The 19,666-nt window shown below is 48.9% G+C and overlaps 1 protein-coding gene across 1 annotated transcript in view; it reads left to right on the forward strand.

Moving 5' to 3' along the window:
• The window catches only part of LOC131208642 (cytoplasmic polyadenylation element-binding protein 3-like), a 218,030-nt gene that overhangs the window by 95,546 nt on the left and 102,818 nt on the right, over positions 1-19,666 (forward strand). Inside the window, exon 3 of the mRNA XM_058201449.1 lies at positions 19,039-19,089. Within this exon, the coding sequence (XP_058057432.1) occupies positions 19,039-19,089 (51 nt within the window). The remainder of the gene's footprint in view (positions 1-19,038; positions 19,090-19,666) is intronic.

A 19,666-nucleotide genomic window follows, 5' to 3' on the forward strand; every position in this document is an offset into this window, starting at 1 on the left:
CTGTTAGGTAGAATTGTTTAATTCTGGAAAAATGTGCTGTGATCGGAATCAAGAAACTTTAAGACAAGGAATTTTTTGTCCTTATCTGTACGAAGAATTTTTCATTCTATAGGCAATTCAGTTACTACTAAATCCTTAGCTTATCCCAAAAACTGAAACACTGAAGAACGTGAGTGAGAACGTTCCCAATAGTAAAAGTTTAACAATAGATGCAGAATCTGCTTGATTAGTCCTTCTAGCACTGACTCCTTCACAAATTCGAATTCGTGGTCATTTCTTGAAGTTTCGTGTTGGACAAAGCGCTAGCGCATTCGTAGGCTGCTCCAGTTATCCGATGATCCGACCCCCAAAGAGATGATATCCGAAACTTGTTAGTCGCAAACGTCGTGGCTTCGGTCACCCGACGGAGACACGATTTGCCATTTGTCATCGCGCAACCAGAACAACACCTTAATGAAAGCAATAAAGGCTGCGGAATGGTGCAAATAAGTTGAAAACAAAGAAAGCTCCGTATTCGCCCTTCGGCTTGGATGCGGATTATGGCGCCCACGGACCATCCCTACGCCGGCCGGCTTGTCATGCGGCTCATGATTTCTATTGCTACGTGCCCATACAATCAATATTACTCCCGGTGCGCCCCCCGAGAGCGCTACGCCTTCACCGAAACATTCCTTCGTGGAATAGCCCGAAAAGCCTCCGATCCAGACGTTCGAGGCCCGCCGCCCGGTTTATTCCCACTGGATCTGCAACGGCGCCGGTAACGGTGGGGCCATTGAACGCACTCCAAACGTTGGCAATGTTGCTTGTTGGTGGGGTAGAAAAAAAACCTAAAAAAATGGCTACCACTACATCGGAGAAGTAAAACCAAAGCACTACCCCCACCGAGCCGTGCGCCTCTTTGCCCGTCGAATTCCGGAGCATCTTCATCAAAATTCCGATCAACATTCCGGTGCCGCCGACGATGACGCGATGGCAACGAAAATTGGCGCTCAAGTATCACGGAACGGAAGCGGGAATAAAACCCCGGGCCAGTGGAAAACACACTTTTCTAAATCCAACGAACAACGAGATCGGTCCCGTTGGCCCGATGGTGGGTGAATGGAGAGCAGGAGCAGCAGCAACAGCGGAGAAGAAATTCCACTGGGGCGCACGCACGTTATCGAAGAACTTTTTGCGAGTGACGGTGAACCGTCCGCGGCCCGAAAATGGAGCAGGGCAACGAGGGCCACAAAGGCACAAAGTTATTATAAATATTCAAAAACTCAGATTTATGAGCAAATGTGTGGCTATGGCATGGTACGCCCCTAGGAGAGAGATAGAGAGAACATCCTCGGGATCGCGGTTAGGAGCCATCGCCATCGGAACCGACTAGTGCCCATCCCACTTTTTCGTGATAGAGAGAGAGAGATAACACCGAAAATGGAAGTGGCTCAAAACGAAGCGATACTTTTAGTTTTAATTTAATATGAACCATTCCTACTAAGGCAGTGGAAGCCGGCTTTAAATTTAGCTCATAAAGCCCGTACAGTAATGATGAAATCATCGTCATAATGATAACACATGACTCACCCCTGCAGCACCGCACACCCATACTCTTACACGACCTTGGCCATATCGTATGTAGATCAATGACGATGCTGGGCATTAGCATAGCCTACTGGTGTAATGAAATGATTTCGGCAAAGAACCTTTGTTGATCGGAGAATGTGACTAAGATCGTGTTCATTTCGAGCGGTGAGCGAAACTCGTTGCATAATTTTACAACTTTTACAACAACTGAACGTCGATCGAAGTGTTCTGAAACATGTTCCATTTGGTCCATTTGATTTATTTGCTCTTTTTAGATGAAACATTTTAGTTCTCCGATTCACTGTGAAAATGACACAGCTCTCTCATCCTGACGAGCAGGTGTCATTGTCCGCTCATGGTCCATTTTACGTATAGTGGCATTTTGTTAGGCACATTTGATAAAAAAAATCGTTACATATACTGACCTAGGCCGATTTGATTCAATTGCTACAGTTTATAATATATCTGCCTGAGTTGGTCCCACCGCATATGCTTTGTACATTTCTTTACATTGTAGAACATGAAAGATAACTTGGCGCATAGTTATTAGGGGCCCCTGTGGATTAGTTTAAAAACTACTTTTGGTGGGGAATGTAACGGACAGTTGATGTAGCGACTCTTTCGAGCATTTCCGTGCCCAACACCGAACTCCACGTTTTAATCACCCAAGTATAAGACTGACCGTGGATTTCAAATAGACATTTCCGTTGGCTACACTTGTACTTTAGGTGATTCAAGCTCTTTAAGCACGTTGTCACATATTGCCACAACATTATACTGACAGCGGGCGAAGATCACGGGAAACGATAGTACGGACCGGCGGAAAGAAAATTCATCGCCGGAAGGAAGTGAAATCTCGTTCGATGCCCTATTACGGAGCGCAGTAAAGCGGAGCTAACTGTGTAAATATTCAAACGATTCCAGTGCACCTCGGTTCGTGGGCACAATGCGGACCCATGAAGCCCGCTCGCAAGTTGAGCATACGCCTCACGTACGGGCGTTCCGTTTCTTGCAAAACTTGCATAAATGTTGCTTCCATCAACATACACACTGCGCGCACGAGTGGCGCTCCTTTCGCTGGCGTTCGCCTTTGATCGCCCGAAAAACCCGACTCCGATGCACCCGACTCCGGACCGTATCTTGGTGTGCCGGGAACCACGCGCTGATCAAATGCGGTTTTGTGCCGGGCGCTGGAAACTAGTTTTTCCAGCTCCCCCCCCTAGCTCACCCGCTTTATCAGGATCGGCACGAATATCGAATAAATTGCTTCATCGGCGTGCGACGTGGAACCGGTGCTTATGTGGCGCTTGCGAAAGCCCGAGCATCGACCGCCGCCAGTCAATAAGCATTACGCGGAAATCCTGTTTGAAGGAGTCCTTAAGGGCCGCGTGATTGATATGCAAACAATGCGAGCCAATAAGAAGCGCACTAAATTAACGCAATTCATGCGTCGCTCGGCCCGCTGCCCGAGGCCATAGCGTGTGGCTGGGCTAGGTGAGCAGTTAGTCTTGTTTTTTATTACCACCCGAGACACTGCAGATGGTTCCGCGGTAGACGTCGCTGACAGCATCCCGCCCCCTGCGCCAACCAGACCAGATGGGTGTTTTGGTCCACCAGGGTTCTGGTGAGCGACTTCCCAGAACCGTCTTGAACCATCCTGGACCGACGGGCGATGGGAAGTAACATTTCAGTGCCGCGTGATGGGGGTGGCGGCCGGTAAATCCGTTTGCGGGCTTTGTTTAACAACACTTTGATGACTTCCCATGTGCATGCGCATGATGTTTTATGTCAGGGCGATGATAAATGATGCTCGAACCATCAGCGAAGTAATTGTGGGGGGATCGCGCGGGCGTGCGGCGTGAAACTCCTTAAATTGATCCCAGGGAACCATCCACCCTCCGACACTGCCCTCCACCGTGGTTACCGTGGTAATGGGCAGGCGCCACTGGCAACCCACAGCATAACGCCGGTGCGTCGTCGTTCCAACATAACCCGCGGGCCGGAGTAAAGCCGAGCAAGAAAACCAACTCAATTGTGTGCGCCAAAGCGTGTTGGTTGTGTGTCTATGTGTGTTTCGGGTTTTCCGCATCGCAAGGCACACGGAAGCCAATTGTTATGCTCGCGGTAATGCTCCGGGCGGCATTTACTGCGGAAGCGTCGGAGTGTTCCTAAAATCGTCATCATTCTTTCGCGCGCCCAAGACATCCACGTGGCTTCCATTATGGGGCGCAATCACATCACCCCCTGTGCACACACACCCATGTGAGCAAGCATACATGCTATTATCATCACCATCATCATCGGGTGGCTGGCTGGCTCTTAAATCTGCATTCACCTAGGCCCCGGCCCAGACCGAGGATAATCTGGGGCTGAACAGCAATATTCCATCTCCTTACGGGGCGTGTCTCAAGCGCTCCATCTAACCCCCTTGCCTGCCGCCCTGCCCTTGGACTCGTGCTCTCTCCCTGTCTCTGTCTGTGCCCCGGAACACCGCGCCCGTCCCGGTGGGACGGGCGTAACATTAGCGTTTCCCAAGCATATGCGTCGAACGACATAATTCACGCATTAAGGCTATAAATAAACGAACAGTGCCGCGGCCGGAAACCGGAAGCTACCGCTGGTGACGGTGGCGGTGGCCCCGCCAAATCTCCTGCCCAGTCGCTCCCGGTTTCAAAGCTTCCCCCAAAGGGCGCCGTCAAAAGGGAGAGGGCCCAGCTCCGGGCCGGGCCTGCTGAAACAATCGTGGGACATTTCATCATCGTCCTTTTGCCTGCCGGTCGTCCAATTTTAATGATGATTGATCTTAATAACGCACTCACTCACATCCCCGCCGCTGCCGCCGCCCGCCCTTCCGTGTGTCGTGTGCCGCTTCCTGTCGCATTTCACTCTTGCGGTCTGCGAAATGCATTGGCTAATCATCCCGATCTTTCCACAACGGCACAGAGTGACGGTCGCATTATTAGCGTGTTGTACCATTTTGTCGGGCTCTCGGCTCGAACCTGCCAACGAATTGTCCCCCGGTGGGGCAAGCAATCCCCAACGGGCCACGTCCTGCAGCTTACGAGCGTGCCCGGAGTAATTGTTTTCGGGAATTGCGATGTCCGAAAAGGGGTTTACTTGCGATCAATTAACGTGTCCCTCATTCCAACACGGAACACTGGCCCGGTCGTTGTGTGGACGTCGTTTAATTGTTTAATGAGAAATTAAGACGTTTATGCATTTCTCAATCTCAGTTCCAGTTGCACTTTAAACTTCGTGGGGTGATGAGTCGAGTCGAGGAGTTAGTGTCGTAGAAGTGATGTAGACGACGCAGCCATACTGATTGACTCTGTAGACGTACAAAAATGCTGACGTTGGACTGTTAATTGCAAGAAGAAGCCAATTGAAAAAAAGTTTCATGGTTTTAAAATGATGTTCACATCTTTACATTTGACCGATAGAACTTACTGTTTTAAAGTAACATGCCGATCCGGCAAACATTGATTAAATAAAAAATTTATCGTGCCCACTGGTGCATAGATAGTCAATTGTCCAGGACTGGTCTTTTACAAGCGTTTAGAAGATTTTAAAAAGATGTAGGAAGGCAGGTCTCGGAGTTGTCTCGAGCGAGAGTTAGCGGAGGACAACCCCGAGAACAACTTCGGATATAAAAGGAGGTCGGAGCGCAGAATTTAGTGAGTCGCAAAACAGCAGTAGACCAGAGCGGTCTAACGTTAAGTGATCTCAACTACGAAAGAGGAATAAAGTTACGAAAAGGAAGAAAATTCCAGTCTATACTGTTTTCCCTTTCTTACAAAGATGCTATTATGCTATTACTATTATGAATATTGAAAAACATTAAACCTGAAAGAATGATAAACCTGTTCATGTGCTACCAACTTGACAGACAAAAAAGGGAATTGGAAACATCTCAATGCATAACGCCGGAAGTGTTCTGCTAGAAATGATAATCCATCAAAAACAAATACAATTAACTTAAAATCTAAAATGGACGAAATTCCGTCCAAATAGGTGATGTGAGTTGAGCCACATTCAGCTAACATTCATGTTTCTTATAACACGCAATTGAGGCCAGTGGTCAAAATGGAAATTGGCTAGCATTGTGAAAACAAATATTAATTTCTTTCGAACATTAATTTAGCTAACAAGCTGAGCCGGATGATGGACCTTCAGACATCCGTTCCATCACGTGTGTGGTGCTTGTTATAGCTTTCTTCACAATCCCCACCACCTGCCCCAGCCACGCCATTAACATCCTCCGTTGGCTCGAAGTTGGCTAGCGGAGGCCCCAAAATGGTAGAATGTCTCAAATTCAAGATTATTTGCTCAGCGAATGCGGTGCGGTGCGCGCCTTATGATCAGCCATTGGTTAGTTCCAGCAAATCATGCTCAAACATACCGTTATCCTTGCGGCCCGGGCCCTACCGGGCGCGCCCGGAACAGTGGTGTATCCCCCCCTCAGACCGCAGCCATTTCGATTCGGTTCTTCGTGGTTTGGTTGGCTGAACCTCGCCCCGCCGTGCTTTGCCTCGTGCACGAAGGGAGTAATTTAATCTGATGGATTAAGCTTGCGATCCGACAGCATACTACGGCTGTATGTGTGTATGTGTGTGCGCTTGATAACGTCTTAGATCCGTCGCCCGTCCGCAAAGGGTGCGAATCGTCGAGGACTGGGAACGACTTGGGATGACTTTCGGTTTCAGCAATCAGCTCGGCGGCGCTAACCTCAAAAACTAAATCTTTTCTCCCGCAGGGCTTTTCTCGCTTCTGTCACGGGGTGAAGACTAAATCCGGTGCTCCTAAGCACACACACACAGACACACACAAACACGGGCAGACAAACAGAGAGCACGTAGCTTAACCCTACAAAACCCGGTTCGGGGAAATGAGTTTGCGGCAAAGCGTGGAAAGTGACTTTGGCAAACACAATTAAAATCAACCTCAACTAATCGATCGGCGACAGAGAGAGAGAGAGAGAGAGAGAGAGAGAGAGAGAGGGAGAGCAGGAGAGAGATAGAGCGAGTGGAGGACCTTTGGTGGTGGTGGATTAAAAGCAGCGTCGATAAAAACCTGCAACCTGCAACCTGGACCGGGGCCGAAGATTGATGAACTGACGTCAAAGCGTGACCGGGGTGGCGAGATTGATCGAAGGATGTGGACGGTCCCGTTGCCTCCTTTGGGAGTTTTCCGGTGCTACACTTTGACCTTGAACTTCAATGTTCATTTCTTCATTGCGACGGGCGCTCCAGGAGTGACCCACTGATTTCAGCAGATCCGATTGACAATGATTAAATGTAGTGCTCAAAATTGGAACGTAGCGACAGCAGGTGACCAAATCGTGGTAATTAGTGCTGGGCCAGTAATCATGGACTGGAGCTGGGAACACAAACCGGTGTAGGTGTGAAAATGAGTTCCCATTTCCACCCCGAAAAACCCTGCGTAAGTACTTCCGGTCCTTTTTTTCGCAGGGGAAGCAAGGGTTCGTGCGCGGGTGACACGCGCAGTCCGAAAAGATAGGAGTTTGTCACGCGACTCCGATAACACCATTCTAAACGGCCTCCGAGCGCAAATGGCCAACTGTCTCGGCCCTACAAATCTGCCACATCCGCCAGGAGAGATACACCGACGCCCGGTCCGTGCCTTGCCGTTGATCGTTATCCGTAATCGTGGCACTCAATTTGATTACGAAACACACTCGCTGAGCGGTCTCAGACTCGGATTGTGCCGACGTGCACGACGTGCGGAAAGCATGGACACGTCACGCGAAATCAATTTTCCACCGCGACGATCCACGAAGGGCTGAGCGATGGGACAGTTGGACCTTCTGAGTTCGGAAACGGGAAGTTGGTAATTATTTGGCACTCGCCGTATCTCTTCCCGCGCAAACGATGGCAACTCGTGATCGCCACCAAACGATTGAGTGACGCGACCCGGATGCCAGTCATTGCTAATGAGCGAAATGATGAAGATTTTCCTGTGACGATCCGATGAATTGCAGAGTTACGAATCGGAAGTGAAAAGAGAATCTGGTTTAGCGGCACTTTTGAGTGGACATATCATCGCCTGACTGTTGGTCTGTTTAGCCGAACTAACTGACAGTTAGTTCGATTCTCACATCCCACTCCAAACCCTCTACAATCAGCCAAAACGCCTCCCAAAACGAATATTCGGCTGTTTGACAGCTGCGAAAACACAATAATATTCGTAGCTGTCACCAATAGAAATGAAGCATTGTGCTGAACAATCGAGAAAGCGTTGTATACATCGAGTAAATCAACTTCAACAATCCGAGGAGAGCACCATGCTTACAAGCATGCTGTCCACCCCACCTAGGTTCCGGTCCAAAACGACACAACACGAATGATACACAACTTCAGCCACCCAGACAGGAAGAGAGATGAGGAAAACAAGTTCTCGAAAGTTGTTTCGCAGAAGGAAGTTTTTGTCTGTTTTCCGCGTAATTAATGCACGGCAAAGTTTGGTGATTACGGAAGCCCATGCTCGTCGCCCGGGCCCATGATAGCTCATCGCCTGCGATAATCGTCGCCGGCCGTCGGGTGCAACTTTCCTGCTGTCGGTTGGAGCGGGCTTTTCCGAGATTTTCCCCGAGAATTGGTGGCTTTTATTAACACTTTTGAATTAGTGCCAAATTAAGCCGTGGCCAATATAAATCAGCACGCACCCAGCAGCCGGCCGGGATGACCGACAGTACATTACTCGCGTGTTGTGCCGCTCAATGTTTAATGTGTACCGATGTGCTTGGGGCCGGGGGATTTCATATTTTCCCTGCACTGTCTTCCCGGCGAGTGCGCGCCGGGACTGCGACTCTGGGTGGCTTAATTGACGGGGCTCGTTCGTCAGTGCGTTCGCGCGACTACAGTTCAGTTGGTAATTAGTTGGGCGTGTAACTGTGAACGGTTAACGCTGCTTTGCAAATAAATAATTCCGAATTAATTAATCATAATATATGCGTCGTGGTGCAAGGCGCGTGAACACAATTTCATGCTGCCGGGTGTCTAAAGATGAGTGACGAGCGCAGAATCGCGGCGCAAACGTGCGTTTGCTGATGTGTATTATTTATTTTATGCTTATGATTATTTTGTACCATCTTTTATTCATGGCCACCCCAGCCGCCATTTAAGAGGAATTCGTGCAACGTTTACGGGTGAAAAAAAAACGCAACGGGTTCCCGTTTCTTTTTGGCTTCACAGAGCGTGCGTTCTGTTGGTAATTATTGTTCAATTATTGTTGGCGTAAAACGAAGGCCACCAATTCGCACACCGCGACCGTTAAGTAGATCGCAGGAGAAAAATGGGCTACAGATTAAAACTACAGATGCAGATGCCAAACGTTTTTTCGCTTCGTGGATGTTGCTGTTCGCGAAGTGCACAGAAAAAAATCCGACAACCCCGGATTTGGGATGAGTCAATTTATTTCACTCACCGTTATTACTGCAATGTCCGGCTGCGCTGCGTCCGGCCACCGTGAGCTTATCGTCGCCAGTAACTGGCAGGAAGTAGTACGCCCGTGCTCTCTGGAGGCAATTACGATGCAAGGCCCCGTGGGACCGCACACTCTCAATCACAGGACACGCGGAAAAATCGGACGCAAAAACCCATGATTAAACAAATTTACAAAAACACGGTGCACGCACAGCGCACCCACGGTGTCTGTCTGCCGGGCCGGGAAACGAACGCATTGGCCTGATCATTAGTTTATTGGGGTCACAGTTCGCGATAGTATCGCGGACGCTGGCGGTGGTTGTAAATAGTAATTAACCATCGCTGTTATACCATTTTATGGGCAATCATCATTGAGTAACGTTTGTTTTGCTTTCGCGTGCCGATATCCTTTTCCGCTCCGGTGTGCGTACCTGTTTGCTGCTACACCCATTTCCCCGGCACATTTCCCATTTCCGGCCCGGGGAAAATGGTTTTTACATTTCTTTTTCGCTGCGGTGTGGTGTTGTTTTACTTGTGTTTCGCTCGCCCCAAACGACCTCTACGCCAAGGTCCTTAATGTTTGTTTATGGGATACTTTCTGAGGCCAACAATTGGGGCAGCGATTTTTCTCGCGACTCGCGCCTAATTTGAATTCACCGATGTGCGTCCGCGAATGATGATGATGATATTAAAGTGTGTGGCTGATCGCCTTTAAGGCTGGGCAGTTTCCTTCATCCTGCCAGAGTAAGGTTCACATTATGTTGCTTAAGCCAATGCCTGCAAATTGCCCCGTTTGGGAAAATTTGTTTTCCTGAAAATTATAATTGGAAAACCGGAACCACGAGGCCGTATGGTGAAGCCATCTGGGAATCGTACAGGTTAACTACAATCGATATTCAAACTCAAAATCAAATCTCCAGTCAACTAATATTACGATAAATGGAGAATATTACGCCTTACTTGAGAAGCTCTTTCTCAGCTAATGATTTTTTTAAATGAAATTTGTCAACCACTTCTTAGTTTGCACACCGAAAACGGCGACTTCCGTAGCACGTTCCGCATACAACTTTAACGCAAAAAATCCAAATCGGTGACCGAAACCGAAATGGAATCATTTCCATAAATCTTCCTGCCAATACCCGACAGACCCCACGGACCGGGGGGATGTCGAGGACATCGGGTGCTCGAGCTTCACGTCGGAACTCCACTTCATTAGTGCGAGAAGTGGTCAAAGAATAAATTTAATGAATCCCACCTACCCCGACCACCCCCCGGAACAGTGCTCCCAAATCGCATCAGCGTTTTTCCAAATTTATGTCATCACCCGCCCCAGGAAAAGGCCTACATTAATCCAACACGGGCCGCGCGCTGTAGCGCACGGTTCATCGGAATCCCCTTTCGTACGACCTTCAAAGGGCTGCAAAATGCTGGAGAAAATTAGTGACTGCGTGGTGAAGCTCGTGTAAAGCTCCCGACTCCCGAGATGCTTTCCCAGTTTGTATGAGCAGACGGCAAAATGAAATTATCGTCTACAGCGTTGTTCGCTGTGCCCAGGGTCCGGATTTGTTTTTCTTCCCCGAACCCTTACCGAGTCTGTTTCAATTTCGCCAATTCAGGTCCCCGGTGGCGCAGCGGGCACACCACCTCCTAGGGACGGGCCTCGGGTGGGCTGGTGGGCGGATGGTTTGAAATATTACAGTCAAGTCAATAACGAATTGGAAATGAACGACAAACAAACTGGCGAACGCAACGGAGTCATTAAAAGGAAGCGTTTTGAAGAAGTTCTCCTGGCCGGAGGCGAGTGCGGCGTCTCGGGGCTGGCCGAAGAAGGAAAACTCGACTCATAAAACAGGAAATCGACATCGACAAAGTTCGGCTCGGGCTTCGGGGGGCGAACTCGCTGGATGGACGACTTAAATTATGCCGTTGGGCGCATAAACTAAAATCTTTCATAGAGGAGCTGGCCGTCTGCAAAGAGCTTTAGATTACTGGGATGAGACGGGCAGATAACGGGCACATGTAATAAAATATTCCCAACGGGAGAGAGAGCATAATTTGGTCAGTGCAGAAGTTTGGGGTCTGAATGTCGGACCACCGAAGGATGGCTCCCGGCGGGCACCCAATCACTGATAATGAGGGACACGCAATTTATTTCAGTTTCGATGGGCCACCAGCACCGAACTATGCTGCTTTATCAAATATGGATAAATCAATTATCATAATAGCGTGCTGGATGCTTTTCAATTAACGCCATGAATTTTGAACCGGCCCGATCAAGCCAGGGCCGATTAGTTCGGGGCGATAGTACGTACGTATGGATACGGAGATTGGAAGCGAGCACATTTATGATTCATGCGATGGCCAGTTTGAATGATTTAGCATTAGCGCAACTGCATCCACGGGCTGCCGTGAGTGGCACGCACGGATCGTCGACCTTCTGAGAAGCCGATGCCTTGAGACTTTCACTTTGCTTTCAATTGGTGAGTTATGGAAATGGTGCAACAGCTTTCAGTTCATTGTGAGTTGGACAGTTCGCACTGATCGAATAATCATTTTAAACTTTTAATTGCATTCACGGGCGACAAACGGTGCGAATAAATGTGGTTACTGACCAGCGTTCCGTGGGTATGAAATGTTGTTACAAAGTCCCATTAAAATGTACACCGCTGGGCGTCGTCGGGTTTTAGGCAATCTTATTCAACTTCCCTCCTAACGATATTTTGCCACAAAACCGCAGCCTTACGGGGAAGAAAAAGACGCACACATCGTGCAAACTTTCTCGAGCGGCAGAAACTCGAAACCGTTCGACACGGGCTCAACGATTCTCGGCGATAAGCACCAATTATCATAATTAAGTTTAACCGCCACCGAGCATCGGATAAAGTTATTAAAGTCCTGTGGCCTCGCGTGCCATCACTCTCTCGCTCCCTCTCACGCACTCTCGCTCTCTCTTTGTGTAAACCTCCTTATCTGTCTCGGTCTCTCTCAGAATCGCAAAATTTATCATACCAGCAGTAGATAATAAACAGCCGGAGACAGCCCGCCCAAGGATGTCTCGCCGATGTTCAGCGCTGTTTCGGGGCCGATTATCCTTTACACGCACCAGCACGCGGGTGCACCCACGGACCACGGGGGGCACGCTCGTATCGGTCGGCTCCTAATTATCTGGCAAGGGCGCCACGCTGGGCTCTAGCAAGGAGAACGCGACGACCGTGTGTATGTGGTTGTCGAGAAACCGTGGGTTAAAGTTTTCCTCGGGCGAATTTGAAATTTAAATTCCAACCGTTATTTACTGCCTCATATGCCCGGCACCCCGTGCCGTGCCGCATGGCACGAAGCCATTAAGCTCGAGAGACTCCCCCGTCGGGCTGATGATTTTAAGCCCTTCTCGGACGACGGCACCCAACCCAGCCCAAACAAGTCCCAAAGTGCATTTTCAGCTTCGGAGCGACACCGGCACACGCCGATTAAAAATTTAATTAAACTCATAAATTATACATAGTGTAAATATAAAACACTTCCATAAATTATGAATGCACAAAGTTTCGGGTGCCGAGCTGAAAACGGGCGTACGGAGCACGGGTCGTTCTTTTTTTGTTGGGACAAATGCGCTCCGGTTTAGAAGTTAGTGCACTTCAGTTCGAACCGACCACTAACCCTTTAACCTGTGGCTCGTTCGGAAAATGAACCGACGGCGAAATATTGCCGTGAAATATCCATGTTATTATCTGCCCCTGATGAAGTAGCTGCCCTTGGCCTGTTCGGAGGTGCCCAATCGTAATCGAAAGTAACAATGGCAAGTTGCAGAATAATCCGACGTGGCGAAGAACACCAGTTGCAACGATGAAACTGGCCATCAAACGGCAGAGACGACCGCAGAGTCGTTCCGAAGTGTATCCCAAGGCAAGAATAGTTTCGGTGGGGTGGCTAGTGTGTGCTAGTTTCATTGCCAATAAATTAATCCAGCTCCAAACCCGGGTCTCGGGTTCCGGGAAGCTGCACCACTGCACACCGGAATGCATCACCGGGAACCGGGTAACGAGCTTTTCATATGCATTTGCGCATAAATTAAACTGTCATTGCATTCAATTTATATGCGCCGACCATCAAGTGAGCGCGAGACGTATGCAGTCCTTCTTTCTCTCTCTCTCTCTCTTTCCCTCCGATAGGGATCCTGCTGAAGGACACCAAGATTTGGCTGGCAACCATTTAGTGTCGCAATTGTTTGCAAATGGACACGCCATGGGAATATGGGAATATGCTGTCTTGCGATGTCTTTGTTACTTGGTTTGAATGCATTTTCCCGCGACTGCAGCTTCCTTCCATAGCCTTTATTGCCCTTCCATTAATACTCGACGAAGGTGAATTCCGTTGACCGAAAAAATAAAACTTTTCGCTGCATTACGTCGTTGGTACGCTATTTCCTGCTCACGGCACCAGCAGGGACCATTAACCAAGCCCGAAATGACACGTTGGACTGGCAACTGTCAGCCGAATGCTAGGTGACCATTGCGCTGACGTTTCGCGGTTTTTCTCCGTTCGCGGTTTTCCTCAATTTTTCATACCCTTTCATGCTCGTGACGGTTCCACTGTTCCGGCGGCAGTTTATTACGGTTCCTCGCTATGTTTCGCACCGACACACAGTAAGGGGAAACAAATGAACACCTTTTTCGAAATCACCGAACAATGCACACGAGAATGTTGCCCTCGAAGCGGGGCTAACTGCTTCCTTTACCGATCACTCCGAAGGTCGACGCTGACGTCAGCCACCTGAGCCCGGGTCCAGACGGTTCCCGGGCCCAGGAAGCTCCGGAATGCCTTTCCGCACAACGCACCGCGCGGTTCCTTTTACGGCACTAGGGCTACACAATCGTCCCAACAGCACCTGCCCTTTTACAACAAAGCTACTCCTGTTGAAACGTCTCGGGTGTAATTAATCACAACACCGTCGTTCACCTTCTTCGCAGCGGAAGCACGGGTTGCGATGGGTTGAATTGTTTCGGAGAGAAGACGGAAAAAAACGAAAGAAAATTTGACCTTTTTCCCGTTTTGCTTCGCAGTAGATTTCCTGTTTGCCGTACCGGCTGAATGGCTGAATGAAGGAAGTTTGAGAGAGCGAGCAAAAGAAATAAAACATCAATGATTCCGCACCAGATTTTTCCGATTGATGACCACAACCGACGTTGAACTGTCATACGCCAGTGGAAACTTATTGCTTTTGCCATTAGTTTTCATTTTCCGGTTTCGTACACAGTAAAGCTCTTTTCGAGTTTGTTCTCTTGATATCAATGTGAATTTTTGCTATATTACTTAGTATAGTCGGTCCGAAAGAAGTTTCCAATTTCTGTATTCTAGGCTGTCCCCAAGGGGTTTGTCACTGGGGACAGGGTAGAATAAAACAAAAGTTTTCCAATGTCTGAACACATTTTTCTAACATCGTTTAGTCATGAAAGGTACTCAAACGGTTCACAAAATGAACCGTTTAATTATTTTAGATTTCTTTAAATTTTCCAGTTTTCTTGGGGAAATGCGAACATTCATAACATGCGCTGTTAGACATCAAACAGGAAACCTTTTGCTAACTATCCGTGACATTCCATATTTAAGGCCTCATCTAAACCCTCGTAAAACACCAACCACACCCATTACCATCAACACGATGGTGATTGTAGCTGTTTTATCAACACATTTTTCATATCACATCATCATCAACTCTGCCGAGGGCCTTCAACTAGTCGGATCTTGTCGTGTCCCAGCCGGTAGTGAGAGCTTGCTAAACTTTCTGACGCAACACAATAATTTGCGATGCAATAACAGTGTTCACCGGTGACCGTCCGCAGGGTGACTAACAGAGGGACAGAGAAAGAGACAGAAGGAATAAGGAAAAGATGGAAGGCGAGAGAAGAAACAGCGTTGACCGTAACTCTCACAACGCTGTTGAATATCCGGCGGGAATTCTAAATAGCACCAGATTTCGGTATCAAAGCGGAAATGGAAAAAAGAAAACCTCCTCGAGTCCAGTGAGGACGGCGCGAAACACACACATTAACGCAAGCACATGCACAGTGGCACCAGCGGGCAGCGTCAGGGAAAATGGAAAAGTTTCGTCGAACGCGCCCCCGCCGTAACCTCTGACTGTGGGAGGCGCAGCAAAGTTGCTTTGTAGCGGGACCGGTGGGTGGGGGGGTGAGCGGTACCCGGGGGTCAAAGGGATAAACGATAAGACTACTGCAGCCGTCACCTGCCGGTGACAGGGCGGCGAACAACTGAAACGATACTTATCGTCCGCCGGAAGTATGCAATTATCAGCGCGCGCAACGAGTCACCGGAGATAACCCGGCACGGAAGAAGCGAAGAAGAAAATTTTCTCCGCCCCTTCCGGTCCGCGGCACCGACCCCGCCCGACCCGTGTCCCACTTTTATCACTCCGTTAGGGGCTCGAAAGCGTGAAAGAAAAATGTGACGATGAAAGGAAAACATTTTTGATAAAAGGGAAACGGCGTGGTGCGCTCGGGCTCACCTCGGCCATTTCCGGTCCCCGGAGAAATTCGAAACAGAAAACAAGTGGAAGAAGTCGCGGAGGTAGCCGAGTGGTGAGCACGGGTCCAGAGTTCCCGGACCGGAGCGAGTGTCCGACAGTGATTAGAATACCAACGGCGATATCTAACTTTCCCGGGGCTTTCCCGGGAGAATTGCTAAACGATTGCGTTCCGATCGGAAAATTCGTGATAAGCGAAGCTTTTCCTGTGTTTTCTTTACGCCGTCGGCGTCGTTGTGCGCTGGCAGATGTCTGGCGACGGTGGGAGTCCGACTATTTTTGTTGTCCTTCTTTTATGTTATGGACAAAAAGTGTGTCGAAAAAGGGACCTTGAAGTTGCCTGTTTTTTTACACCCGACTCGCTAGCTGCAACCTGTGCGTACGATATCTCACGGAACGTTCTAGAAAGGCGTACTTCGATAACTCCTAACTCCCTTGATATAAAAACAAGCCGGGATCGGACAATCGGGGTGTGCGTACATTAATTACTGCCAAGGGATTTTCGTCAACCAACCACGTCGAGTGCGCCATCGAAAAGGGGCCCGCTTGGGTTCGTGCGACCTCCACTAACACCGAAGCACCGCGCAACGAGCGATTACAGTAAGCCCCTCTCATCGACGGGTTTGCCAGCACTAATTGCCAGCCATTTTCCCAGTCCACTATTTTTCCTCATTAAATCGACCGACGGTGCCACCGGTCGCCTGGCCATTGATTCCGCACAGTTCTTTCCCCGCCGGCCCCGTCGGGACCACTTTTCCTCCCGCGGGAAGAAAAACACTCCCCAGAATGAAAACACATTTTTCAAAATGGCCACCACTTGGCGATTGGACCGCAACGCAGGCGACAGTCGGCGCTGTGGAGACCCCGGAAGGACGGTTTCGATAATTAGCGATACCTCGAGTATCAATCAGTGGCCTCTGCACCTTCCTGCCTCTCTCTCTCTCTCTCTCTCTCTCTCTCTCTCTCTCTCTCTCTATCGCTTTCCCTCTCTGGCGATTCCTCTCATTTTGTTCGGTTCTTTTGATTTCGTACACTTTTCCCACGACGCGCTAAGGACAATAGAAAAGTTGGTTAAGAAATCGTGTCCAGCGGGATAATGCTGCCGTCCGAAATGGCCGCAAAGGATCCTCGAGCTCCTCCAGCGGGTGGTACGGGTGTACAGGGAGGTGCACGATTCGTGTTCTGATGGGGCGAACAAAGGAAGTTGGACTCCCGAAAATGGACGACCCCATCGCCCGGGCGGCTGCTGGCGAAATTCCCAACAATCAATCAACTGACAAAAGGCGATGATTTTTGTTTGGACCTGCACGGGGCGGGGTGTGGATGTCTATTGTGGGTGCACGCGCGTGTGTGCGTTTGCAGGAAAGCTCCTTGGCTTTTGCTGTCACTGTCACACTCAGGCCACCGTCGCTTCTCTTCCCCACGGCCAGCCGTGTTCTTGTGTTTGTTTTCGTCCGTCCAGGCAACTCGTAGGCCTGGGCGTTGTGCCGATTGATGGTTCCAATTTCACTCGACAGCGCTCGGATGCGAAGAACGGCTACCGCTGGAAGACGACAAAGGTGATAATCGATTGCGTGTCGATTGTGTGCCTATCGCTCCCGGGGTTTTGGCGCACCGATCGGGATGAGATGGACCGGGCGAAGGTCCTATTTTTAGCAGGACCCAATCTAGACTAAATACCTGGACCAGTGGTTGGAAAGCAAATTCGCCGGCGGGGCGTTCCAACACCGGCGTACCGTTGGTCGATGGAAGATTAATGATTAATTAAGCACGTTTAGCGTTGGCACCGGGGCTGGCAAAGATAGAATGTTCAACAATGCCCATTACCGATCGCTTAACATCATGCGATATGAGTTCAAAAGCCTCCAAACATAGGATAGGATGGTGGTTGAAATTTTCCACGAATTTGTAACTGCCTAACACTGTGCTCTGTCGTCCGCTTGTTCAGATGTTTCGAACTCTGAGCGTCTCTAAAGCTGAGCGTCGAAATTTTCCATATTCCTCAGCGGTTTAATATTTCGTTACATTTGTTTATTATTTATTGAATTTGCGAATCATCTTTATTTGTCTTATCTACTGTATAACTTATCATCAAACACCGAGACGAACATATAACTTATCGGGCGTAAAGCACTTTAAGAGCACCTCTAGATAGGTACATTCTAAAAAAGAAAGAAAGAAAAAACGTTGTTTTATTAACTCAGCAGTAGCTACGATTGCTTACGCGGTTCTAGACCTGTTCATGAACCTCGCACATTTAACAATTCAAAAATTTACATTACTTTACCAAGAGGCACATTAAATAAAGTTTAATGACTCTTCTCGAGTTTGTTGATCATTGAATGCCTTCTACCTTCTAGAAAATGTATTCACTGAAGGTGATGTACAGAAACAAAACAATCATAAAGCGATCGATTGACTGGCTTTATCGATTGAAAATAATGCCAAGAGACTGTAAGAACCACCAAGATGACTTTGCCTTAGACCTTAGACCCTTCGCCCATACTAAAAAATATTGAGCAATTTTTGCGATATTCGCTGCATTTCAGTGATATTCACGATGATCAAAAGTAGACGGTCTCTGTTTATTATGTAACGCTTAAAGTAGTCAAATAAATGAAAGTGTTTCGGCAGAATAAAAAGAAGCCCTCCTCAAGTTGTCATCAGTTTCGTGGCATATCTTTTGAATCGTTTCCCGTCATTCCTTTGCCTATCTTAGCACCTCGGGAAGCCGCAAAAAGAGTGTTTTCCTTTTACCACCGGGGGGATTTTCCGCCGAAAAAGTAATCCAAGGCGGATTAATGGTCAATAGTCTTCCTCCAGCGCAACGCGGAAAAGCGGAAAACCCACGGCCACGGCCAAGTCTAAATCGAAACCGTCCGGCCTTCACTCGCGCCCAAGTTCGCTTCGTCATCTTTGGTGCGGAAAAAGAAAATCTGGATTAAAAGAAAAAGCACCCAAGAAACGATGCTGTTTTCACCGTGGGTGGCGGAAAACCCGCCACTCGCTGGGGGTCGTGAAAGTAATGGCCAACCAGGCCCGGCTCGGCCCGGCACAATTGCTTAGCACATTTTAGGCCAGTGGCGCGCGGGTTCGTCGCAGCCCGAAATGGCAGCCTCTTTATCCCTTTTCGGTGGGTTTGGGGTGGCAAGAAAAGGGAACCGCGTCGGAGATGAAAAGCGGGTGGAAAATTTTGACAGTCTTTTGCACTTCGATCAAGGGCGCGCGCGCGCACGGCCGGGCTTGTCGGGCGGGTAAAGGATTTCTTTAGCCGCGTCGCTTTTAAAAATGCCGAAATTTCTCCGTCGCCCATTTTTTTTTGGCGTGCCCGGCGTGATGGTCTGTTAATAATTACGTTTTCATGTTTCCGTTCAACCGGTTTTGACCATTAAAGGGATAAATCGTCTGATCCTGAAAGGGGTGCTATCGTTTGGGGTTCCATTTAATTACGCTATTCTTACAAGGCTTTTTCCCTCGGTTTCGTTACAGGTTTTTTGAACTGCAACACCAACACGCTGCAGTCGCTGGCACAGCTACACGGTAAGTTAGGAACGTTCTTCAAAACTGTCCCATCAACGCAACACAACCATACATTATTCATGCGAGCCAGATATGCTGTAATCGGAGCTTTTGGAGTTTTTTCTCCATATTAAATGTTTGCTCTGTCACAACGCGCGTTGAGGCAAACCACGAACAGCGCCAGCGAAGCGCTAATCGTGTCAAACTTCTTTAACGATCAATAAATGTAAACACATCCCGCGAGCCGGCTTCATAAAATGCTACCGTTTCATAATTACACAAACAGCACTCTTACGGCTTACCGGTTCGCGCTCACGTGTGGGAAGAAAATCGAAATGCCCGGTAGTACCGAACTGGACGGAGTTTACCCGGGTGTCGCCCACAAGCGGGGCCCGTCGCTGTCCGACAGGGACGGGCGGGGACTCGTCCCCGTTCGCGAGGCCAGACATGTTAAAAGTATGCAAATTAGTCCATTAGCACACACACCTTCACCTACTTTGCAGGCGTGAACACACGTGCACCGGCAGCCCCACGTGGCGAGGCGAATGGGTGTCACAGGACAGGACGATCCCAGAGCGCTCGAAAGCCAATCGATGCC

This window comes from Anopheles bellator, chromosome 2 (genome assembly GCF_943735745.2).
Source record: "Anopheles bellator chromosome 2, idAnoBellAS_SP24_06.2, whole genome shotgun sequence".
NCBI lineage: Eukaryota > Metazoa > Arthropoda > Insecta > Diptera > Culicidae > Anopheles > Anopheles bellator.